At 34.4% G+C, this 27,462-nt stretch overlaps 1 protein-coding gene across 4 annotated transcripts in view; it reads left to right on the forward strand.

The window, feature by feature from the left end:
- LOC143252234 (uncharacterized) overlaps positions 1–27,462 on the forward strand; it is a 56,236-nt gene that overhangs the window by 7,758 nt on the left and 21,016 nt on the right. For 2 of the 4 annotated variants that reach the window (XR_013028893.1, XM_076504064.1), the window contains exon 3: positions 13,201–13,387. The exons of 1 other annotated variant lie outside the window; for it this stretch is intronic. Coding sequence is in view for 2 of the 3 variants with exons in the window: in XM_076504064.1 (XP_076360179.1) it covers positions 13,201–13,387 (187 nt within the window). In the remaining variant the exon portion in view is untranslated. Of the gene's footprint in view, positions 1–8,283; positions 8,965–13,200; positions 13,388–27,462 lie in introns of those variants that run through there. One more of the 4 variants, XM_076504065.1, reaches the window with a different exon arrangement.

The following is a 27,462-nucleotide window of genomic DNA, read 5'->3' on the forward strand; positions in this document are numbered from 1 at the left end:
CCATCTTGTTATTTAACTGGTTCTCCTTAAAACAGCAATTTTCTTCAGTCACCATCTGTTAAAATGAGGTCCTGGAAGCATCGAACGTTAGAGGACTTTACAAGTGTACCAATATTTATAGAAGAAGATCAGATCAAATGTTACGTACAAAATCAAATTTGAGTGAATTTTAGTACTAATTATGTGAAACGAGAATGGCGAAGTGAAAAGGACACTAAGTAATAATATTTTAAAACATTCTGTAAAAATACTGTTTCGAAAATATGCACACTACAAAACTTATGTTGAGGGAAAACTATTTTTCTAACCTTTCGACCCAACTAAATGTCTTTGTGAGAAGAGCGTAAGGTCTTGACCCTGCAATTCTAGTTTGCCCTTTATTAGTTTGTTTAGCCTCGTCTAGTCACTGAAACAATGAAATAAGTTATCACAATATTTAAAACCGTGTTTTCTAAACTGAAAGTAGTTTATTGTGTGCTATTTTGTGAAGTGTTAAATTATTGTAATTATATTTGATCATAGTTGAAAATCAGTAAATTAAGAACTAGCAGTTGATATAAATTGTCTATAAGATCTGAAAGACCTCTACTCTTGCAGATAGGATCATTACTGATTTCCAGTGTAAACATTTTTATAAACTCTTCATCAAATGGGCTTGTTTAGCATGGCCTGGTGGATAATACGCCCGACTGGTATTTCTGAGGGCTGCGGGTACGAATCTTCGTCATACTAAGAATACTGTCCGCTTGAGCTGTGGAAATGCGACGTTCAATCCCACCGTCCGTTGGTAAAAAGAGTAACTCAAAGGTTGGCGGTGGTTGGTAATGACTAGGCTACGATTTGCCTAGTGACCACGCAGCTTGTAACTGACCGTTGCTGGACGCACGTCTTAGAGATGAGAGTGTGAACGGATACGATTTTGTAGGGAACGAAACACTGTTCTGTATTTTAGTAATAGTTTTAATACCCATACCATCCGTCTTTATAATACAATTGTTATACCCATTGAGTATGGGTTAGTTCTTTGCACTGAGTATTATAATAGCAAAAAAGCATAAAATACTCAGCATTATGAAATGTTTGGACCCTACCTGCACAAAAAATGAAAAAGGGGTAATTTTAGTGTTAAAATAAGATATTGTGTGCTTTACGTTTTAGGTATGTTTAACCACTACTACACAACTTGAAACAAAGTATTAAAAGTAATGTTGTTTTTTTCTACACTTGTGTGAATTTCTCATCTTTTGACAAACACATTTCTGTTTTATAACCACTTTTGTATACTGTAAACTAAATTATAAATTGGCCAAAGTTTTATTTTTTCCGTTATTGTTAATCAACATTGTCAGTCAAATGATTCAAAATATATAATTCCAGCAGAGTACCGGTATATTCTTTTCTCTTCGTAATGCCCATGTTGTTGTTTTCTTATGACATTTATTAACGTTCGTTGCTTATGAATAAAAACTTAGGTACACTGGTCGTGCTTTTCAGAGACGCCGTTGATTCCACTGTTCACATAATAGCGCAAACTTCATAACTCGTACATTTCCGGCATTGTAACACGTCCTTCCGTTTGCAGTGTTTTTCTGCGAAAAAGACAATCTCCAGTTTTCTTACTTACGTGTGACTGAATACAGGATAGTTAAGTCTTAATTTCGTATCATTTTATATACTGCAAAACAAAAACTAAAAAGTACAAATCACACTTCCTGTTTGGCACTTGCTTATCTCATTCGGATGGTGACGCACAAGCTAGCCATGCATATATATATGTACATGTATGTACAGGATTGCAGTTTGAAAAGGAAGTGTGCCCTACTGTTTATATATACACGTGTGCGCACAAGAATGTCTAACACCAATATCCTTTTTAGTCTTGGGGAACGAGAGGACGAGAAATGAAAAGAAGAAAATAATGAGTAAAGAACGTTGCAGATTAAATACGGTTTTTCTCTTTAATACAGATATTTGTCTTTTTACTAAATTGAACTAGAAAAACCAAGAAATCGATTAGTGGTTTTCACAGTAAATATAAATACGATTCTTAAGCAGTTTTAAAACGATTGAAAATTCTGCTTATTGCACGTAGATATCGGTCAAAACCTTAACTCGTGACATTTCATGAATGAAAAAAAAATCGGTAAAAAATAAAATATAACGTTTATTGACAGTTGAAGGAGCCACTTGTTTATTAATTATTTTTTCAGTATGTGATATTAAATAACTGATATAACCGCCAGGTGCTTTTCACTTTTTCTTTTTACTTTTTTAGTCTTTTTTTTTTTTTTTTTTGTAGTACGTTTTAGTCATGCACTGGTTACAAGCTTCCATACCGTGATTGCTCCTTAAATTTCGGTTCCTCGCTGTAACAGCGGTAAGTCTTTGGATTTACAGCGCTAAAATTAGGAGCTAGATTCCCCTCGGTGAACACAGCAGATCGCCCCATATTGCTTTGCTATAACACACACACACACTATTTAATTTTTGTAATATAATTTATTTTGATACTAATTTTGGTTGCTGATTGTTGTAGTATATATAGCTTATGCAACTCTTGCTGGATTTTTTTTATTTAAATATCTTGGATCCAAAGGATATAGAGATTTAAGTATTTGTTAATTAATCGCCTTTATCCGAAACAACCTTCTCATCTATTTCAATACTGAGCGCTGCCCATTGGTTAGGGTGTCGAAATACGACTGTGATGATCCGAGTTTTGCGTCTCGCTTTGAGTGAGTCATACGAGCAACCTTCAAATCCCAGTGTTAGGTATAACACGAGTTGGTGATAGGTGATGTTGATTCACCTCTATTTGAAAAGAGCACATCCCTGTGCTGTGCGTGCCAGATTGTATATCTAAGTTTCCGAGTTTCGATCCTCGTTACCATACATACACACACAAACTGAGCTTCGGACTTTGAGAAGGGGAGGGGCGTTATAGGAGTGACTGTAAGTCGAATCCCACTTTTATCTATGACGAGAGTTATCCAACATTTAGCAGTGTGTGGTGCTGAGTGCAAATTTAGGGACAGCTAGGTTTTGTATGGTGTTGAAGGAATATTCTAAAACAAATAAAATGTGTTTTCGTAAAAGACCCTAACTTGATTGGTATGCGTATGAAGACCATTACAGCTACTTCCTTCTTTTGCAAGAAATATCAATTTTTATACATAACATAGTCTTTCTTCAGAATTAACAGCAATAAAATAAATATAATAAAAACTTATATGGCATGAATAAAGAGCTGGGGTTAGTTTTCACTTTTTTTCTTATTGACTAGTGCAAAACTGCACAGTGGGCTATCTACGTGTCTTGGGATGAAACTCCAAACTTTAACGCTAGAAGTCTTGAATCTTTTATCTCTCCAGATTTCATTGATTTTCATACATCGTTACGTGATATAATTAAAACTGCCCTTCACATAGTTATGCACCATTTGAGTGGAGATTTTAAGATAAATTGTGTGAAAAACTCGATATTCGTTTTAGCACTTTGTTGAAAATCTACGTTTAGTTGATAAAAAGTAATACTTCTAGAACCTGATAATCGGTATTCATATGTTTATAAACAGAATCGATTCTGATGATTTTATAGTTCTTGTGGTGATACATTAAAATAAGTAATTTCAAGAATGAATCCAGTATGATTGATTTTTTATTTGTTTTAATTTAAATACTCTCACGTATTTAGCAAAGTATTTTTTTTTTTTTACTTACAGTTGTGGCATTTTATTCGCTAAGTAATTATGTAAATGCACCTTTATCAGGGTCATTCCACTCTCTGTGTTGATGCTATTGTAATCTGTCATATTGTTTTTCTGGTAAATATTTTTATAGCATTCGTTTTCATTTTATTTAAACAATTTAGTTAGTACTGATTCCGTATCTGAAAGTTGTTTACAAACAATAAATCAGAACTAAGAAGATTATTAAGCGATCGACAACCAGAATCTAAAATATGAGTTTCCCTGTATTTTGATATATTTGTTTATGTGTTATTGTTTGTTTTTGTTTTTTTTTCCTCGTGCTCCTACTGACCGATGTTTTAGTTTCTCACGTTTTCTTGGTATCCAGTTTCAAAATTTACGTTTTTATCTTTCATAAGTCTGCGATTCTTGCAGTAATTTTGTAAATTTTGTTTGTTTGGAATTAAGTACAAAGCTACGCAATGGGCTATCTGTGTTCAGCCCACCACGGGTATCGAAACCTGGTTTTTAGCGGTGCGAGTCTGCAGACATCCGCTGTGGGGGGACTTTTTTTTTCTGTTGTAGATTGTTTCCTTGAAAGTATACAAATTGTTCTTACCTCTCGGTCCTCTAGTGTAAATTTACAGACTCACAATATTAAAAGCCTGGTGTTCGCTTCACCGCGGAAGACACAACGTCTTTGTACAGCTACGCTCTAAAACAAGAACTTATATCTAGTTTGTCATTTCTTTTTCTGAAGTTGAGTCTTTCTTCCATCCATATCATTTTGAATGTCATCATACATGATGGTTATTTTGAAACTGATTGGCTTCTTGAAGCTTTTAAACCGTTAGGATGTTAGATATTATAATATCGTTTCGCTGGTCTGCCTATTTTATTCTCCTCTCGAGGGCTGAGAATTGAGGTTCCGAATCGTTTGATAACAAGATATCGTTATTTGGTTCGTATTGAACGTATGCATAGTTGGTATGATTCATTTTCCACAGCTTTGACACATGTCAAGCACAGTCAGCGCCATTAGTAAGCATGATGGTTTCGAAACATTTATTACACGCACGAAAGTAAAATAGAAAAGACGAGCTTCTCGCTGGTAGACTGTTGTGTCCTCAGGCTTTTGAACTAGTGGCTGTTTATACGAATATTCAAAGTAGTGCTGTTATGAAAGCACATGAAGTCATCGATATAAACATCCAATCGTTACTTAGAACCTTAAAATAAAAGTATTACCAAAGTAAAAATGTTATGTGGCGAAATAGAACAGAATGTACATTTTTATATGCTAAACCTTCGTTACAGTTTTTGATAGAAATGCATTTGTCAAATTTTTATAGCACACCCTCATTGTTGATAAAAGGGGGGGAAGCAGATTAATTCATGGTTTCACGTTTTCTCTCAGAAGGTTTTATATATATATATATATATATCTTTTTTTCTGCACTCCATCTGGTTTGAACAAAGGTAACTATAGCAACTTATTGTTATAGACATGCAGCAACATCTACAAATACATCACAGTTGGCCCGGCATGGCCAGGTGGGTTAAGGCGTACGACTCGTAATCTGAGGGTCGCGGGTTCGCATCCCCATCGCCCCAAACATGCTCGCCCTTTTAGCCGTGGGGGCGTTATAACGTGACGGTCAATCCCACTATTCGTTGATAAAAGGGTAGCCCAAGAGTTGGCGGTGGGTGGTGATGACTAGCTGCCTTTCCTCTAGTCTTACACTGCTACATTAGGGACGGCTAGCACAGATAGCCCTCGAGTAGCTTTGCGCGAAATTAAAAACAAACAAACACATCACAGTTTCGTCACTAGTTAGGTGACAGCAGTATTTCAACTGTTACATAGTCGAAAGTTGGAGATTGATGGTGTATTAGTTTTATTATTATTATTTCTATATTTGATCTCAGAAATAAATATGTATGATAAATGAAATAAACTCAGAACGTTTGAAGCAGTATTACATTTGGTTTATGAAAGAATAAAAACAAATTTTTATGTCGGTTCTATACGTACACGAGAGTAAACTACACTCACATGAATATACACATAGAGAAGGGTTATTGAGTGTAATTGGTCATGTTATATTTTTATTGCGTCGCCAAGAGACAGTAGTGTCATGTTGCACCAGATCTATGGCCTGACTACTGACACGGGAAGACGTTACAAGGGCCAACGAACGGTCAAAGTTAAGAAAGGTTATTATGATGCGTATGGAAGTGTGCATTAGCCAAGTTTATTACAGAAGATCTGGTTCAGCTTGACTGGTTTGTTGAAGCTTTAACACAAAGGGAATTAAGATTCCATAACAAAAAATCAGTAGGTGTGAAATAAGTTTTCCACGTCATATGTTTCAAAAAAAGTATAAGCTTTATGGGGATTTAGTGCACTCCCATTAACCTCTTCAGGAATATCGAGTCTTTATGAGATGCACAGTTATGATTACCTTACACTACATAAATGATGGAACATAACAGTACATTTAATTAATGAGTGCAAAGTGCTTGAATATCCGTAAAAAAAGTCATATTTTAAAACTAACATTTAAAAACGTAATAACTTTAGAAGTTTTAGTTTTTATTTCCTAGAAATCTTAATCTGTTATATGTTACACACAGGGTGGCCCTTAAGTTCCTACCCGTCCATATATCTTATGTATCCAGTGTATCCGTGTGCTGTCCCTCATTCTCGCTGCATGATATTATGCACAATACGCGCTTCAAGTGTAAATGGGCTTACATCGGCCATATTTCTCTAAAAAGAAAGAAACAAATATATAAAACATGCATAATTGAATAAACCAATAACATAGGATGGGTAGGGACTTACGGTCCACCCTGTAGTTGAGTCTTTCGTTAGAGTGCTTGTGTTCTACAGTAGTGCCTTAATGATGACGTGTGTGTATGTATGTGCTATCATATAAATGATTTAAAAGATTTTTTAAATTTTGCACAAAACCACTCGAGGGCTATCTGTACTAGCCGTCCCTAATTTAGCAGTGTAAGACTAGAGGGAAGGCAGCTAGTCATCACCACCCACCGCCAACTCTTGGGCTACTCTTTTACCAACGAATAGTGGGATTGACCGTCACATTATAACGCCCCCACGGCTGCAACCGGGATTCGAACCCGCGACCCTCAGATTATGAGTTGAACGCCTTAACCCACCTGGCCATGCCGAGACTGTAGTTTTAGAAATGCAACTTTGTTCTCTTAAGTATAACAAAAGGCAGTGTGTTTTGACACTTTTGCTAATTTCACTCTGAGTGTTTATGTCATTTGACGGAACGAAATGTTTGTTAGGTTCTTCATAAAATATATGGCACGTTGGTATAAATTTGTATATTCATATCAAGATAAGTTAATTACGTGAAAAACAACAATGTTCTGTCATTTATTTTCTGTATCGGCGTGCTTTGTTGTTGTTTTCATTATTATTAAAAGCAATAATTTTTACTGAGCGACGTTGTATTTCTGATGATTTATCTTGAAGCATTCGTGACAAAACAAAAATTAAATGATATAAAATATAAATAAACTAGTTAATTAAGCTCTTATTGTTATTCACAGAATTGATTGTGTGAAACGTTATGACAAAATAACAAACTAACAAACTAACAACATAACTAAAGAGGGCGTTCATTGTTTTCTAAAAGCAGGTTTAGAAAACGTATCAAAAAGTGGCGTGTCAGTGGAACATATTTTCAATTATGCAAGACCCCGGCATGGCCAGGTAGTTAAGGCACTCGACTCTTAATCCTAAGTCGCGGGTTCGAATCCCCATCACACCAAACATGCTCGCCCTTCCAGCCATAGGAGCGTTATAATGTGACAGTCAATACCACTGTTCGTTGGTGAAAGAGTAGCCCAAGAGTTGGTGGTGCGTGGTGATGACTAGCTGCCTTCCATCTACTCTTACAGTGCTAAATTAAGGACGGCTAGCGCAGATAGCCCTCGTGAAGCTTTGCGAGAAATTCAAAACAAACAAACAAACAAACAATTATGCAAATACTTCATATGTTTTTTAATGTCGATGTGTAACGCCAGGGAAATATTAAAAATATAATTACTAAAATCAAGTTCATTTTAATTCGTAACGATACAAACTGTTTAACTGTTAAGTTAGAAAGTTTCTAATGCACCACTATCTTTCAAACTTTAATTTCAGCTGAAATGGTAACAGTTGTAGGACAGATCTATAAATTTCGAGAACTAGACCAGTACTTGATTTTCGAGGCGATTAAACAAGGGAGTTTTTCAATTATTTTTCTTAGTAATTGAAATTGTATTACAAAAAATACATATATATAAATGAAGATTACGAAAACGAAAGCCTGTTAAGGTTTCTCAAGCATTTCAGACAAACAAAAAACAAGAAATTCGACTAGGCAATACAAATTTTTTTTTGTCTAGATAAGTAAACATTATAATAGCTAAAAATGTCAGTTTTCTTTCCGCTTGCATTTTCGGTATCTTGTTGATAAAATTGTACAGTTTTACCAAGAGTTTAATTATAATAAACTTTATGACATGATAGTCGCTAATCTTTTTAAAGATTTGTTTGTTTCTTTTTTTAGAATTTTGTGCAAAGCTACTCAAGGGCTATCTGCTCTAGTCGTCCCTAATTTAGCAGTGTAAGATTAGAGGGAAGGCAGCTAGTCATCATCATCCACCGCCAACTCTTGGGCTACTCTTTTACCAACGAATAGTGGGATTGACCGTCACATTATAACGCCCCCACGGGTGAAAGGGCGAGCATGTTTGGTGCAACGGGGATTCGAACCCGCGACCCTCGGACTACGAGTCGAACGCCTTAACACGCTTGGCCATGCCGGGCCCCCTTTTTTTTAAGATCAGCATCAGCTTTTTTTAAATAAAAATATGATTGTTGCTTCTGGTGCTGTAAAAACACAAGAACAGACACCAAACCCAATTATCAAAACTCACAAAAAAACTGAATAACATTAATTATAAGCACCGCTAAACAATACTTTACACCAATATTCCCATACAAAATACAACAATTTATGAGCTCTACAACGCATGAAACACACGACTCAATAAAAGAAAAAAAAATTGTGCACAATAATCAAAACAGAAATCAGATAAAATACATGGACGCGGACCTGAAAGGAAGGTAAATAATAAATAAACAGGCAACGACAAAAACACAGTAGCCAAAACATAAAATCAACGAGACGAATACGAATTACAATAGTACAGGATGGAGGAAGAGGTCAACCAGAATCTGACCCTTCCAGGCACTTAAGACCTAAATTCCAATGTTGAGGCTGAGCTGATGTAAAAGAAACACGAGCTCACTTGTGTCATACAGCTTAAGCATTGTGTAAGTGGTATTATAATCCCACAGATTTAAAAGTGGGTATGTTATTTTAACCCTTTTATCTGATGCAAATGCCCCGAGCTACGCGGATAAGAGGACACTCCTCGCTTGACTAAGAGAAAAACTTAAAAATGAATCAAAAGCAAATGTCTAATTTCAAATCATATGCGTGCAACTGTGTCGGTAATATAACGTCACATTTAGTAGTCATATAAACCTATTATTATGGAATTTTTTTCTCAACATGTTCTTATTTTCTCTACCTTTCAATAACCAAACCTTAACAATATATTTATTCTGAACATTAACTGTCAGGATTTTATCGTAAGTATTATAATTAGTATTTTGTAGTTCTATTGTTGAAACTGTAGTAAATAAATAATTCTGAAATGTAGTTGACTTATTTGTGAAATTTTTAGAGCCTCTTAAAACGTTTTTCTTTGGGTACCCCAAGTTTTTATTCCCCCGCTTTTAACAGTTACTTACAATAACCAAGCCAGGTGGTTAAGGCACTCAACTCGTAATCCGAGGGTTGTGGATTTAAACCCCCGTCACATCAAACATGCACGTCCTTTCAGCCGTGGGGGCGTTATAATGTGACAGTCAATACCACTGTTCGTTGGTGAAAGAGTAGCCCAAGAGTTGGTGGTGCGTGGTGATGACTAGCTGCCTTCCATCTACTCTTACAGTGCTAAATTAAGGACGGCTAGCGCAGATAGCCCTCGTGAAGCTTTGCGAGAAATTCAAAACAAACAAACAAACAAACAATTATGCAAATACTTCATATGTTTTTTAATGTCGATGTGTAACGCCAGGGAAATATTAAAAATATAATTACTAAAATCAAGTTCATTTTAATTCGTAACGATACAAACTGTTTAACTGTTAAGTTAGAAAGTTTCTAATGCACCACTATCTTTCAAACTTTAATTTCAGCTGAAATGGTAACAGTTGTAGGACAGATCTATAAATTTCGAGAACTAGACCAGTACTTGATTTTCGAGGCGATTAAACAAGGGAGTTTTTCAATTATTTTTCTTAGTAATTGAAATTGTATTACAAAAAATACATATATATAAATGAAGATTACGAAAACGAAAGCCTGTTAAGGTTTCTCAAGCATTTCAGACAAACAAAAAACAAGAAATTCGACTAGGCAATACAAATTTTTTTTTGTCTAGATAAGTAAACATTATAATAGCTAAAAATGTCAGTTTTCTTTCCGCTTGCATTTTCGGTATCTTGTTGATAAAATTGTACAGTTTTACCAAGAGTTTAATTATAATAAACTTTATGACATGATAGTCGCTAATCTTTTTAAAGATTTGTTTGTTTCTTTTTTTAGAATTTTGTGCAAAGCTACTCAAGGGCTATCTGCTCTAGTCGTCCCTAATTTAGCAGTGTAAGATTAGAGGGAAGGCAGCTAGTCATCATCATCCACCGCCAACTCTTGGGCTACTCTTTTACCAACGAATAGTGGGATTGACCGTCACATTATAACGCCCCCACGGGTGAAAGGGCGAGCATGTTTGCAACAACGGGATTCGAACCCGCGACCCTCGGACTACGAGTCGAACGCCTTAACACGCTTGGCCATGCCGGGCCCCCTTTTTTTTAAGATCAGCATCAGCTTTTTTTAAATAAAAATATGATTGTTGCTTCTGGTGCTGTAAAAACACAAGAACAGACACCAAACCCAATTATCAAAACTCACAAAAAAACTGAATAACATTAATTATAAGCACCGCTAAACAATACTTTACACCAATATTCCCATACAAAATACAACAATTTATGAGCTCTACAACGCATGAAACACACGACTCAATAAAAGAAAAAAAAATTGTGCACAATAATCAAAACAGAAATCAGATAAAATACATGGACGCGGACCTGAAAGGAAGGTAAATAATAAATAAACAGGCAACGACAAAAACACAGTAGCCAAAACATAAAATCAACGAGACGAATACGAATTACAATAGTACAGGATGGAGGAAGAGGTCAACCAGAATCTGACCCTTCCAGGCACTTAAGACCTAAATTCCAATGTTGAGGCTGAGCTGATGTAAAAAGAAACACGAGCTCACTTGTGTCATACAGCTTAAGCATTGTGTAAGTGGTATTATAATCCCACAGATTTAAAAAGTGGGTATGTTATTTTTAACCCTTTTATCTGATGCAAATGCCCCGAGCTACGCGGATAAGAGGACACTCCTCGCTTGACTAAGAGAAAAACTTAAAAATGAATCAAAAGCAAATGTCTAATTTCAAATCATATGCGTGCAACTGTGTCGGTAATATAACGTCACATTTAGTAGTCATATAAACCTATTATTATGGAATTTTTTTCTCAACATGTTCTTATTTTCTCTACCTTTCAATAACCAAACCTTAACAATATATTTATTCTGAACATTAACTGTCAGGATTTTATCGTAAGTATTATAATTAGTATTTTGTAGTTCTATTGTTGAAACTGTAGTAAATAAATAATTCTGAAATGTAGTTGACTTATTTGTGAAATTTTTAGAGCCTCTTAAAACGTTTTTCTTTGGGTACCCCAAGTTTTTATTCCCCGCTTTTAACAGTTACTTACAATAACCAAGCCAGGTGGTTAAGGCACTCAACTCGTAATCCGAGGGTTGTGGATTTAAACCCCCGTCACATCAAACATGCACGTCCTTTCAGCCGTGGGGGCGTTATAATGTGATGGTCAACGGTTCAAATAAAAAAGAAAATTAAACATCCAGTCATGTTATGACGTAGGGTATTATTATATAAGACAGGTATACACACGGAGATTTTTTTATTTTGTTTGTAAACAACACATAGTACGTGTATGAAGGTTTCGTGTTGTGATATCACTAGCTTGGTCTGTTTTATACAGCGAATAGGATGGGTAGCCATCTTTACTATTTAATTGGCTCATTTTGATGTGTTATCTATAAAATAAGCGCCATATAAAACTGTTGTTTTGGAACAGAGCCTTCTTAATGATTACAAAAAGGTGAAGTAGTTGTATCATATAGAACACTATGTCCCCTCAAAGTCAGTTCTTACCATACACTCACACGGAAATGATAGATCGTAAACTACATGGTTTGTAATGGCAACGTTACTATTTACACCATAAACTAATTAGTCATATAAACATACTCCAACGTAAGATTAATGTACATTAGTGTCAGCTTGCACATTCTTTATGTTGCAGAACTCTTCGTTTTTTTCATGTGCGATTTTCAGTTGGGATAATAATTTATTAAAAATCTTAAGTCATCGATTGGTGTTCACGTGAGGAAAATGTGTGTGAAAAGGCATCTCAAGTTTGCAATGCTACTAAAACCAATGTAACAAAAATGTAATTCTCAGTATAGTTTTAATAACAAATGCCTCCACTTTACCCCAGGGTTCGGTGCTAAGTTTAAGGATTTGTAACACTAAAACTCGAGTTTATATGATTGTGTTAAGCAGAGGTCACTTTGCTCGCTGTGTAGATTTGCGCACAACAAACAGTAATAAGTAAAAAGATTTTTGCATCGTGTCTATTAAAAAAAAAAGTGTGTGCCCGTCTGTAGCGAAATGATTTTGTTTGTTTGTTTGGAAATTTCGCACAAAGCTACTCGAGGGCTATCTGTGCTAGCCGTCCCTAATTTAGCAGTGTAAGACTAGAGGGAAGGCAGCTAGTCATCACCACCCACCGCCAACTCTTGGGCTACTCTTTTACCAACGAATAGTGGGATTGACCGTCACATTATACACCCCCACGGCTCGGAGGGGAGCATGTTTAGCGCGACACGGGCACGAACCCGCGACCCTCGGATTACGAGTCGCACGCCTTACGCGCTAGGCCATGCCGGGCCGAGGAGCGAAATGAAGGAATCGTGTAGTGTTATAGTAACTTATTTGTCACAAACGTAATTAACAGAGTGTAGTGATAAACATAAATTTGTTTCGGCAGATCTGTTACGTAGAATTAATTATCATTGAATAACGTAAACTACGCTCAGACACTTGTACATGTATAATTTTAAAAAAATACTGTCTGTATAAAAAAAAATGTGTTACATCGTATTTATTAATGTTTCACAACTCATTACATATTTTTTTTCTGTGAGCTAAATATATGATTTTTTTTATTAATACACAGCTGAACATTCAGTTTGACGACAATGCAACTTCTACGTTTGAATATCCTTCCGAAACTTGTCTTCCCTCCCCTACAATAAGCGATTCTAGCAGTCCAGCGTGTTCACCCACTGACGAGTTACAAAGGGAACTTGTAAAGACTCAAGAAATAAATGAACCCAAGTCAGGTCCAACCTATGGAGCGGGAGGTAAGTTGCGCGTGGATATTCATATTTGTATTACGGTAAAAGGGTTAAATAACCAAACGGTACGATTTCAATTTGTGACTACGTAATACAGTTTGTCAAAATCTATGCAAAGAGTGGATTAGATTAGCGAGGTGGAATAAATGCCCACCCCTAATAGTCATTGTGGTGGGTCCTCGCATTCCTATCAAAATCAGGAAGAAATGTACACATGTACTCACTATTAGGCAGTTATTTCACCAACTGACAAGAGGCATCAATATTTTCTAATTTCACTGATGAAATCAATGGATCCATAAATATCTAGACTCCTCCACCCCCTTCTTGTCATAATGAGACCATAGAAAAGTCCCTGTGTAATTGTGCTTTACTTGTGTGAATTTTAGGGTAGAATTTTGAGTAAAAAACCACGATATGTAAACCCCATTCAACTGTGTATTGTTTTCTGCATTTCATTTGTTTTAATCATTTGTATAAATTTAAATAATTACCCAGATGCATTGTTTCTGTTTGGTTCCTGTTATTTTGAAGTATTTTCAAGTTAACCAGGACTTAAAAGTTCAAAAATAGGATAATTTTGAGTGAAAAATGAAGAGAAAAAAAGAATATTGTGTTTTTAGGCGAATTTTATTTATAAGTTAATTCTTGTTTTTCATCTACTAAAAGGAATGAAAGCTAGATAATCAATCGATTACCGTAAAGAAAGGAAAGACAACCACTCTATTGACGCTGTCAATTTTTATGTGTGTGAATAGTTGTGATCTATTTATTTATAGATCCATTCCTGTCATATAAACAGTGTTTCTATTAGCAGTATAGACCAAAAAGAGACCTGGTGAATGTTAGTGGCCTTCGCTTCAACTTTAGCTATCCATTATGAATAGTACGTAATGTACAGATTTTCAGTGATTTCTCGACTCGCAAAAATAACTACATGTACATCCTTTATGTATTTGTGATTAATAACACTGCACAACAAAGTTTTTGCTTCTTGAACACTGTTGGGTGTTTCTTATAGATTTTTGGCTGCTGATCACGAAAATCGCATCCAAATTTGCCCACCACGTACCGTTTCATCGAAATCTTCAGTTACACCAGGACATTGCTACAATGGAAAAACTATATCACGGCAACTGGAATCCGTCAATGCTTGTTGACTACTTTTGAACACTGCAACGTGATGCACCGGACATTGAATACAAACGAAAATCAGGAGTAAACAGCTTTAATTATGATGAACTTAATAGTGTATTAGAAACATAAACGCAATTAAATACGTTATTACCGGTAAGCAGTGAACTATTTCTCAGAGTTCCTACGTGATGAAGCAAAACCAAAACTATATTTGTGAATACCCAACAGGTACCTGTCACAATCAGCAAAAACGTTTCAGGAAGCAAAACTTTTCAAAAAACTGTTGTGAAGTGTTATCGTTATCAACACGCATGTCATAACTGAATTAATTCTCTCCTGAATGTTTGCTTGATTTCGCTCGAAGCGCAATACGAGGAATATCTGTGATACTGAACCTAATCAACGCCCCACACCCACAATTCATAGGTTACTCTTGTCAGACAGAATAATGGAATTTGAATGACATTCTTATAATGCTTCCACGGAGCGTTTTTTATTTTTTTTTAATTACAAGGCGCAAAACATGATACCTTAGCTCCATAGTTCGTGAAACATAGCGAAACGCAATCTGTTAATCTAAGTTGGCCATGTTCATTATTTGGTTTTTAGAGTTTTGAAAGCAACACCAAACACATAAATTGTGCATTTCTTATAGTTTTGATAGCAAATGTAATGTTTAATAAATGTATATAATATTTTCTGAGATATTATGATTGATGTAATCAACCAAACTAGTAAACAAGACAATCTTCCAAACCATTAATTTTAAACCATGTTCTGGCTCGGAACCGATTTGCCAATATTAGTGGCCAGCCGCTACCCTGTATCTAGCTTCAGTGGTAAAAATATTTGGTTTATTAAATACTTTTTAAGTAAATAAACTATTATGTATTTTAAAGTTCTTGTTTGCAACTGTTTCACGCAATTGTGACCACAGAATTTGGGGTCGTGACCCAAAGGTTGAGAAACGCTTATCTAGACATATTTGAGTTACTGTAGTAATAGTGGAGAAAAAAAAACACACGTTATCTTTCAATTTTAAAAAGGAAGCTTTGAGTAGATAGATTACACTGTTGTTGTTTTTCAATGATTTCGCAATATTTTCTTTTTGTTTTTAAAACACTTCTACAGATAATAGGCAAAAACACACATGTGTACTAAACTCAGGCTTGCCAGATGGTCAAGGTCATGAGAACAACTGAAACCACCCCACAATTTTACAATTAGCTCCCTATCTGATTTCATCTCCTCCCTGTTTCCAGCATGCAATATTCTCCCACCATAATACACAAGTCCTGCCTTACATTCTACTCCATTTTCTAAAAGTAGACATAACTAGAGTAACGCATATAGTATATAATACACAATATACAAATTTATATTGGTTCTTGATTCACAATAGTCAGTAATAATAACTGTCGTTGTCATCATGTATTTAAACAAACACACGACATGTGAATATATGTTTATTCTTGATTTAGTAATTCTTCCACAATAAAGTTTATTCGATCTAAAACTGATGACTATATACAAAAAGAAGTTTTTAACCGAGACTTATCACGTCATCAGTGTGGTCGTTTTAGTTCGTGACGGGCAGTGACACTAGTTCGTCTAATCAGTTATTACTCACCCAAATTTTAATTACTTCAACTTGGACAAAAATTGTTCTGCAGTAATATTAGTCACAGATAATAATAAACCACTACAAAAATAAATGCATGTGCGTGACGTGATGGGAATGCAAGAATCATAATTAGTTAAACATTATTTTATAATATTTACTTTTGTAAACATTTTTAGTATTTCATTACATAATATTAATTTGTTAAAGTAAAGTAGGATGGTCAACAATATATATGCAGCTTCCCCATTCCGCTACGGGTATTTTATAAATGGGAGGATTGGCTTACCATTAGAGGGAATATCGGAGTAACATCTGACAACCATGAGGAGCACGGCGTTCGACTCGTAATCTGAGGGTCGCGGGTTCGAATCCCTGTCTCGCCTAACATGTTCCCCTTTCAGTCGTAGGGGCGTTATAATGTGACGGTCAATGCCACTATTCATTGGTAAAACAGTATCCCAAGAGCTGGCGGTGGGTGGTGATAACTAGCTGCCTTCCATCTAGTCTTACACTGCTAAATTAGGGACGGCTAGCGCAGATTGCTCTCGTGTAGCTTTGCGTAAAATTAAAATAAAAAAAGACAACCCTGCGAAAATTATTATTAAAAGGATTTTTTTTTTTGCTTTTATAAATATCGTTTTACATAATATACAATACGTGTCTGGAACTTTCAGAGCTATATATTGAACTCGTAACTAATTATGTTTAAATGTTTCTAAAATTTCATAAAATTTTCATTTCCTCATGATATATTATTATTAGTTTGTTGTTGTAGTTCTTTAATTGTGCATTACGTTATCAGAGGTTTGATAACTCGTATGACAATCTTATTTACAAATGAACATTTCAATGAAAGGGTAAGGCTATACATTGTTGCCAACTTTACCAGAAAACAAAATACAACGAACATTTGTTTAACATTATTTTTAATTTGCAAAGATATGAGATCAGTAGTTTTAACTTGTGAAATTTTAATGTAATCTTTATATTAAGTCAATACAACGCACAAAATAAATTAAACTACGATATGGCATTCTATATGTTTCAAGTTCTCCTGCTACTTGTACTGGTATTTAAAGTGTTTCTAGTAACTTATGTCGCTCTCCTATATGCAACTGTCATCCACTGTTGGATATTACTACTCAGAGTTTTTTATGACTCGCTTCTATTTTCCTTTTCACATGATTCAAACGCGAGTCACACACATCTTCATTCTAATATATGAACGGAATCAGTAACGAAGATTTTTTTGAGGTTGTTATACTTCAAATTATAGAAACCATTAGGTTGTTGGACCGTGCAATTCTTTTCTTACATATAAATTTTGTTTTTATTTTCTATGACAAAACTTTGAAAGCATTTCAGTGGAAACAAACTATGTGTCTGTTACTCAATGCTGTTTCAGGTAGTCAAACCATTAACTTAAAGTGGTATATCTAATATTTACTTCCAAGGAAGCTTAATACCACGCTTCACTGCATTTCAAAATTATGTTCAATTAGGCTTAAAGATTGACTTTGTTAATTTACAGTGTTTTTATTACCAAAAATTGTTTGGTTTTAATTTAGAGATAGAGGGATTTAAAAGGTAGTATTATCGAATATTGTTGTTTTAAGATATAGTAATACAATTTAGGCATAACGCGTTTTCAAACTTAGGGAGGGCGCCTAAAATTAGAAACAAACGCCAACTGAACTCCACTGTGTTGTGGAGAGTATTTGCTGTTATTAGAAATGTAAACGAAACTCGCGAATCTGATGCACGTTAGGTGAAGTAAGAAAAAATAATAAAAACACATTTAATGTTTTTATAATTACATTCAAATATACTGTTGTAGCGTTTACATTTTTAGTGTTTTTTATTATCTGTTAAAACAATTTAGTATCCAGTCCACTTATTAATTACAAAGTAATTTATTTTCTACTTCAACGTTTCTGCGAGTTTCAACACTTGCACACCGTTGTAAGCCTACGTTACAATGACATCAACTTTACTACACTGCATAAAATAAATAATTTCTTTATACAATGTAAATCAATTAAGCAGATCAAAACACTTTATGGAAACACTGAGTGATTGAACTTTGTCTTGATGTAGTTTTACACAATTCAAAACTATCCTGTATTAATCACCTAGCTTCGATAATAGTAAAAAACAAACAAAAACGACGTCACTTGTTAAAACGTTTGATTTGAACATTATTGTTAATACAACTCCCTATAGCCAACTTTCCAGTTACAACATAAGAATTACACTGTGTGAGATTAAACGAAAATTAACAACAAAAAGAAAACAAATACAGTATATACAAAACAGGAATTATAACGAGAGAAAACAGTTATCTATAAATCTTCTAGCTAAAAACAGTAAGTGAAAATTTAGAAAATGGCTGCTGATATGAATTTGCAAGGTCGCTAAAAAACGTCTGGCAAACAAATTATGTAATGTATAGGATGTCCATAAATTAATCACCCCATTATAGGCCTTCATAAATTCTTTATTATATGAGCTATCCCAAAATGGTTTGCGGTGGTTAATAACACAACTCAAGATATTTTTTTCTTTACTTCGCAGAACATTCATGCGAGACATGCTTCTTAATGTTTGGAACGAAATCATTTACCGCCTTGATGTTCTGTGGCTCGCGTGCAACTTTACTGAATTCTAGTGTATTGAATTATTAACTGAACTGTGGTAGTTTACGTAATTAAAACAAACATTTCTTAATTTGTGTTACTAATTGCCATAAACCGCTTTAAGATAGCTCATAAATTAGAGAATTTATAAATGTTTATAACAGGGTGAATAATTTATGAACACCCTGTGCATTTCGTAATGGTAGTTGTGCGTTCGTTTGTAGACGTGCTTGTGTGTTGTGGGGGGCTATGTTTATGTTTAAGATTCTGCAAGTTGAAAAAACAACTTTTTTTATTATCATTGGTACGATTTTTTGTCTGTTTTTTTTTCTCTGTTTACAAATTTAATTTCAATATACGCTTCTTTTAATTCATAAAACAGACAACTAGAAACCTTGATCTGACTTAATTTTTAAAGGTTTTGTGTTTTTTGTCGTTTGTAATATAGTTTTAGAATTTTGCTCTCTTCACTTTTTATGCTGTTGTTTTGCCGTTTTTTTTTTTTTTCGTGTTTTAAACAAAATTCCTGAGTTCAGGTTCTGTGTTGGTTCATGGCTTTTTCATGAAATAATCTTAAGTATGTTTCAGTCAAACAAGTATGTTAGTTGTAAATTTGCATACCCGATCGATTAACGAAAACCGGTTTTGTGTGCGTGCAGGTATTTGAAAATTCTATTCGGTAATCGTAATGTTATGGAAAAAAGACCCAAACTGAGTGTGTCAGTTGTTCGTTGGATTTGAAAATCGGATAAGAAAAATTACGTTTTTTTATGTCGCTGCTTTTATTCAGGTGTTGAGATGTTAAGAGCATAACTTTCTTAATACCAGGTTATTAGTAGGTTAAAAAAGCACATTCTGCCTTTTTGTATGCACACTGAAAGGATGTTCAGGGTCGCCCATTTTGTCCCTTTTCACTCAATATTATCTACTGACATTAGGGGTTTAAGATCAGTGAAATAAATTTTCAAATATGGAAGAACTGACTATATTCTTTTGTTGTTGTTTTGAGTTAGAATGGAGGCATTTTATTTCAAACTTATGCTCGTGAAATGAGAGGGGATATTGACCAGACAAACCCCCTGTATTTGTCAAAACATAATAACTATAATAGCTACGAGGAAAAGAAGTTTGTGTCGATTTTAAAGTACAATTAAGAATCAGAGTGTAGGTGGATTGACTGCATGCTGTGAATGACTGGAACATTTGTTTGGAGTTCAAGCTCAAGTAAAAGCCATAAAAATCATCTTTGTTTGGGAAGACAGTATATTCGGTGTTACGTATTATAATTTATTATGTTAGGTACGTTACGTGTTACTGAATTTTAAATAACCGGTAATTTTAATTTTAATTTAGAAATCAATTAAATGTCAATATGTATGAAATTTAAGATATTTGCCAAAATGAATACACACAATCTTCTTTCTTAATATGAATATACGAACAAAAACAACAATACAGTTTAGAATAAAGGTTATTAGTAATAGCTATTACAAATGATGTTTTACATACAAGAGTTCTATAAGCTTTCAAACGATAATGAGTCTTCTACATGGAATAGAACCGAATGCTTTTTTAACGACGTTCGTGTAGAGTAAATTAATTCTTTTTTTGATACACCTGTATACTTCTTTTGATGGCTAGCTAGCCTGGAGTATTTGTAAGCTATCGCCGGCGACAATATCTAATTTATTCGTAGAAATACTAACGTCCGAAGTTAATTCACTGGAGTTAAAGTGTTCAAAATGTACAAACGTTTCTGGTCCACTTCAGTAGTTTTCCGATTAATAGGCGTTATTTCAATTATGGCTTCCGAGGCCTATAGCGCACTAACTGTAGTTGTCCAGTAATAATATTCTGTCTCTCGTTTAGCTCCTTTTATACGATTCACGCGAGTTTCACGAGGTCTAAACAATGTTTAATGCCTTTTCGTAAAACAAATATTGGTGTTTTTTACTCTACAAAGTTCGAGAATAGGTGATATTTGCGCAATACACAATCAAAAACAGATAACATCGTAGATAAAGAACAAGAGTAAAACTACGGTACAAATTATGGAGTAATGAAGGTAAAGTTTGTCTTAGTAGATGGAGTATCACAGTGTGAAGTTCAGCTACACATCGGTAGAAATACACCATCTATCAGGTTTATTTATTTCCAAGTCTCGCGTGTGAGATGAAATTACAATTTAATAATTAGGATGAGGTAAGTGTGTTAAATTCCAGAAAGTGTCTTATCTGAAATTACCAATTATCAGCCTGCATTTAGTTATGATGAGGTAACTGTTTGTAATAGGAAAGGGAACAAAAACAGGTCACTAAAATGGACTGGCCTTGTTAAGGATATAGAGAGAAACATGCTTCCTGTAGTTGGGATTTCAGCTCCCACAATAGTCACACGTTGCCCTCTAAACAGATTAAAGAAAAGTGTAATTTACTGTCCATTTGTAGTTGTAACATAACCAGTTTTCATTTTAATATCCGAAAACTAGGTCAACACTTAGGTGAACATGACAAGGTAAAGCACGTCATCGTATTGCAAATTTAAAAACGCACTCCATACACAATACATTTTAGTTGTGCGCCAGATAATGCTGTTTCATAACTTACTAAACAAAGTGACCATTTTTGGAAAAAAAATTCAAGCTTTCAAATTAATTTTTAAAACTTTTAAAAGCCTTTTAAAGATCTCTAGTACAGGCATACCTTGCAATCATTACTGGTTCACAAGTCAAACATACACATATAATTTATGTGCAGGGTATATGGCATTTGTAAATTATTGTATATAAAACGTGTATCTATCCATTTAAAAACATTCAGATATCTGACGGAGTCACGATTGTTATTCGTGCGCTTATACAATTAACTATAATGAAAACGAATTATTAACTTTCAACCCTGCGTGTATAGGTGTGGAGGAAAATGGTCTAACACGAAAAACATAAGTATGTTGGTAAATGGTCACATACAAGAGCTCCAGCAGAAAAACAAAACAAATTTCGTGCAAATGTCGTGAGAGATAAAAATAACTGTCTTTGTTTTTTGAATAGTTTCATTCAAAATTAAGCCGAGTAAGAGTCGTAAGTGGTACGTGGAACAAACAGTACATTATTTTTTCTAGATGTGTTTTTTCTTAAATATTTATACGTGAAAACATGTAAGAATTATGTGGTGCTCAAAACATATTGCAACGATTAGCTGGTTCCTTTTGTCTACTTCTTTAGAAGATTCATTCATGTGTGTGACCGTGTCTCTATTTCGCTATTACTGTTATTTTTAGTAAAAACAAATTACTTTAACAGTGATTGTTGTCGTGGAAGTTACGACGTTGAACAAAAACTAGAAAAGTCGTGGTGAAGCATTTTTGTTCTGTCATTAGGGTAATCAAGTTTAATGTCTAAAAATGGGGTCAGATTTGTTTTAGTGAGAGTACTCATTGGCTGGGAAAATTTTGAAATATCGATATCTATGGTGAGGATTGCAAGAGTAATGTTATTCCATATTAACACACTTCCGATTAACCATTTTCAACGAGTGACCAAACAATGGTACAAAAGTACTGTAGCACCGGTAGAAAATAACGCCGTCTCCGCTCGCCGCACGTGGTTGCAGATTTAAAAGAATAAAATGCCGCGTAAATTAGAAGAAAGAAAGAAGAAAAAAAAAAAGCAGTGTGCAAAAAATCCCTTTTATGTGCAACACATTGTCGATACTTCTAATGGCTTCCAGTAAAAGTACGCCTCGGTCATTCGCGAATTCTCTGCACACACACACACACAATAACCTTATAGATAAAGCTAAGTACGTGAACTGCTTTTATTTTATTTTTTTAAATAAAACCTGGAACATCTGGTAACCCTAATCCTAGTCGTAATAGAATATAATATTAAAACTGATCATGATGTACATTTCCATAAACATATTTTTTTCCATTGACGCCTTAAACCACTAACCTTGCTTTTTGCAATTCTGCTCCCATACGCAATATCTTTTATGTATTTTTACATTTTTAAATATTCTTTGTTTAGTGAAACCAGCGACGACCCTTGCAAATTGCCGCGAGATACACAAAGTTTGAAAAACACTTTAAGAAAGTAGTCAAAGCTAGTGGTGCACTCTTCAATGATCAGAAATGTATTTTCGAACCCAAGTAACATCACCTATGAAATATGTAAATAATAATAAGAACAATTAAAAGTGATACATTAATAAAAGTTAGCTAAAGAAGAAATACGCACATGAATAAATGAATTATTTATACACTCAGAACTTCACCTAAAATGTGTTACACATTGCAATAGTATCTGTAACATACATTATACGAAGTGATTCCAGTTTACCAATTATGTTTCTTGAGTCGATTATTGAGAGCAAATTTCTTAATAATTCTGTAGTAGGGCTACTCATCGTTTTAAAAAGATGATAATTATAAACATTACAATGTTGTAGTAGTTTAACTTGTTTGTTTTTTTACGTTTTCACGACTTCGATTCAAACCCAAGACTTCTCATACACTGAGCTGAAAGGTTAACTCTCTGGTAGTTGGTATCAAACCACTTTTTAACAGTTAATTGAACTATTAAGTTCTTGCCTCGTCACAAACAATCTCGTGGGGCGCTAGTCTTTGTGTCTTTTTTTTTAGATGTGTGTGTGCGTTTGTGTGTGATTTAAATTTATTAATATAGGGGGAAATCACAATTTTAAAATCTGTGTTTATAATATTATAAGTTCATACAAGTTAAATTATTGAATTATTCCACTCATTCACGTGATGATTGACCTGATATATACCTGAAAAATACACTTGACTCTCTCCATTATATATGAATACACATGTCTAGTTAACACTATGAAATTTTTATATTAAATGATGTGTTGGTAGATTCAGTGTTTAATGTATGAATTGTGTGTAAGAGAAGCTATTCAGGACTATAATCCAGACTTATGCCACGTAAGGTCAGGTTAAGCTACCATTTTCAGTTCAATGTAAAACCGTTTTTTTCAGGTAGCGGTAAGCCAGGTGAGCAGCCTTGTTCTTCATTTATTTTCTTAGTCGGTACATAGTGGCTCATAGAATGGTTCTGTGTTGTTGTTTTTTCTTCAAGTACAAACTTTTATCTCATAGCTACGTCATTTCTTGACTGATTTGAGATTTAATTAGAGTTCAACTCGGGAGGTCAAACCCTTTCGATTGATGTATGTGATAGATCTCATAGATTAATTTTATTCTAATTTTGCCTATAATAATTTCAAGGGCCACGGCTATTGATGATTCCTCCTTTATCTTCTTTTGTACAACAGTTGTGTAAGTTGCGTTATTAATGTATTTACGTGCTTTTCATATAATGTTGCATATCGTGGATCATGCTATTATTGTAATAAACAACTTTAAAATACTTTTGTTGCATTACTTTACATTGTTTTTGGGTATTAAAATATTGATTTTTTTTTTCCGGCAACTACATATATTCATAATTTACTAAGCTAAAGAGTTAACCCAAGTTTGACTGTGTGGGTATTTGGGTATTGATGTTGTTAAATACCCAGGAGGGTCAGGTACATTTGACCTCTTCCTCCCTCCCGAACGATAATAGCGTCTGTCTTTAGGGTTTGTTTGTTTTTTTTAAAGCTTTGGGCCAGAGTAAAAGTATAACATCATACTCAGGTCCATTTCAGGGCTCAGTCCATGCATGGACGAACAAGAAGTTTTTTTTTTTTTTCTTCATTTTATTTTTTTTTCCATATATATTTTTTTTTGTATTTTCATATATATATATTTTTTTTGTATTTTTCTCCTTTTTCTCGATTGAGAGAATGCTACTACTGCTTGTAGTAACACACACACATAGAAAGTAATAATTATTATTATTCAATACTTGAATAATAATTAAAAAAAAAGATTAAAAAAGAAAATAATAATTATAAAAATTAAAAGAAACAAGGACTAAGTGTCTAGTGCATAGTGGCCAGCTTGTGTTACATTTCTTAAATATATGTTAAAAGGGGAGAGGTATTTAGGACCATTTACTTCATGTACGTGATATCTGTCGAGATCACACATTAAGTCATTTTTATGCCAATTCTTATTGAAATATTTTAGAGAATTATGCAAGAGTCTTTCAGCTATTGTATCTATGTTTGCATACTTGTGCATGAATGTGGTTGAGGTGCTACGTGGTACTTTATATGCTGAAGATAGTACAGAATTTTGTATACGTTAAAGTTTCTGTACATGTGTGGGTGCTATGTTAATCCAGGCAGGTGATGTATATTCTATTGTTGGTCTAATGTACGTTTTGTAGATTTTAAGTATGTTGTCTGGTGATGTTCCTTGGATTTTACCTGAAAGACTTCTTGCATAGTTTGCTCTTTTCCAGATTCGTATCAGTACATTTTTAATATGTGGTAGCCACGTTAATTTTGAGTCATAGGTTAGACCTAGAAATTTAGCAGAAGTAGCAGTCAGTAAAAGTGATCCATTCATATAGAGTTTTGGTGGATCTTTTTTCAGCTTATTCAGTCTGCTGAATACTATGACTTGGGTTTTTGGAATATTAATTTTGATTCTGTATTTCTGGCAGTATTCTTCGATGTTATTTAGGACTGGTTGTAGGTTCGTTGCTGCTATTGACGGAGTGGGGGCACTTTTCCAGACTGCTACATCGTCAGCGAACTGTGATGCATAACCTAAATTTAGGTCCGACAGAGGCATATTACTCACGTACATGATAAATAATATAGGGCTAACAACCCCTCCCTGCTGGACTCCTGCTTCGGGTGAAAAGGACCCTGAGTGGGCCTCATTTACATTTACTTTACACATTCTGTTATCCAGGAAGTTGGACAGCCAGCGAATAGTTTCCTGGGGTAATGCCATTTCAAGCAATCTATGTCTTAAGCCGTTATGCCACACTGTGTCAAATGCTTTCTCAATGTCGAGAAAACAAGCTACAGTGCATTCTTTTTTGTTGAAGCTGTCGGTAATTGATTCTGTAAGTCGAATCAGGTGGTCTGTAGTTTGGCGGTTTTTCGAAATCCGTTTTGAATTTCTGGTAATTTTGAATTTTCTTCTAAGTAAACTGACAGACGATTACTAATTATCCTCTCTAATACTTTGCCAATACAACTGGTTAAGCTAATCGGGCGGTAGTTGTTTGGTTTATTCGCTGGCTTTCCTTCTTTTGGAATATTAATATTATTGCTTCCTTCCAAGAAACGGGGATATATCCAGCTGATAGTGAGAGATTAAATAACGCTGTTAGGTGTTCATATAATCTCTGAGTGCCTTGTTTTAGGAGGATAGCTTGAATACCATCTTCTCCAGGGGCTTTGTTTTTTTGTGTTGTTAATAGCAGTTACGACTTCTGTTACAGTGATATGTTTTACCAGTTGATAAGTGCTCCAGTCTTTTGTTTTTCTTGGTGTGTAATAGTGTTGACTGGAAATTTAGGTGTAAAATGCTTCTGTTTTGATCAATATAGTTTGTGACTGTATTATAAAAGTATCTGTTCATGTCTGGTTCATGATGTGTTTTGAACGTGTTTTCTAGGTGTTTTTTAAATATCTCGGCTTTTTCTGTGTTAGTGTATGCTGTTTCTCCATCCAGTTCCAGTGGTGGATATACTGTGTTTGTTGTTCCTGTGTTTGTAAATATTTTCAAATGTGTCCAGAATTGTTTAGGATCAGTTTTGTGATTTAGATCGGAACAGAAGGTGTCCCAGTTTTCTTGTTTCTGTTGTCTGATTAAGTTTCGTATTTTATTCCTTATTGTGTTTATCTGAGTTTTAAGTGTGGGGTTGCGATTTTGAATGTACTGTCTGCGGAGTATACGTCTGTTTTTAATTAAGTGTATTATATCTTTATGTGGTTGCCATGAATGAGTTGTTGTGAAGTGTTTTTGTTTCGGTATCGAACTGTTGGCTGCATGTTTTAGACACTCAGAGATTATATGACAGTATGCATCTATATCTGATGCGTCCGCGGCAATATGTAGTACTTCTGGAGGTAAGTTAACCCAAGTTTGACTGTGTGGGTATTTGGGTATTGATGTTGTTAAATACCCAGGAGGGTCAGGTACATTTGACCTCTTCCTCCCTCCCGAACGATTATAGCGTCTGTCTTTAGGGTTTTTTTTTTTTTTTTTTTTTTAAAGCTTTGGGCCAGAGTAAAGTATAACATCATACTCAGGTCCATTTCAGGGAGTCCATGCATGGACGAACAAGAGTTTTTTGTTTTTTTTTTTTGTTTTCCATTTAATTTTTTTTTTTTTTGTATTTTCATATATATATATATTTTTTTTTGTATTTTTCTCCTTTTCTCGATTGAGAGAATGCTACTACTACTTGTAGTAACACAAACACTCACACAGAAAGAAAGTAATAATTATTATTATTCAATACTTGAATAATAATTCAAAAAGAGAAGAAAATAAAAATAATAATAAAAGTTAACCCACAAGCGTTTGCTTGGTTTGTTTTGAATTTCGCGCAAAGCTACTCGAGGGCTATTTGCGCTAAGCGTTTGCTAGTGCCGTATATATTTTTTCAACCACTTAAACTACTACATTCAATTGTCAGACTCAAGACCTGTTCTCGGTCCTCAGCTTAGACTTATTTATTAGAAGCGACAGGGTTTTTATTTTTGTCTTCCTTTTCCCCGGCTCAAATCTAAAACTACTATCACGTG

Source organism: Tachypleus tridentatus, chromosome 6 (genome assembly GCF_004210375.1).
Source record: "Tachypleus tridentatus isolate NWPU-2018 chromosome 6, ASM421037v1, whole genome shotgun sequence".
NCBI lineage: Eukaryota > Metazoa > Arthropoda > Merostomata > Xiphosura > Limulidae > Tachypleus > Tachypleus tridentatus.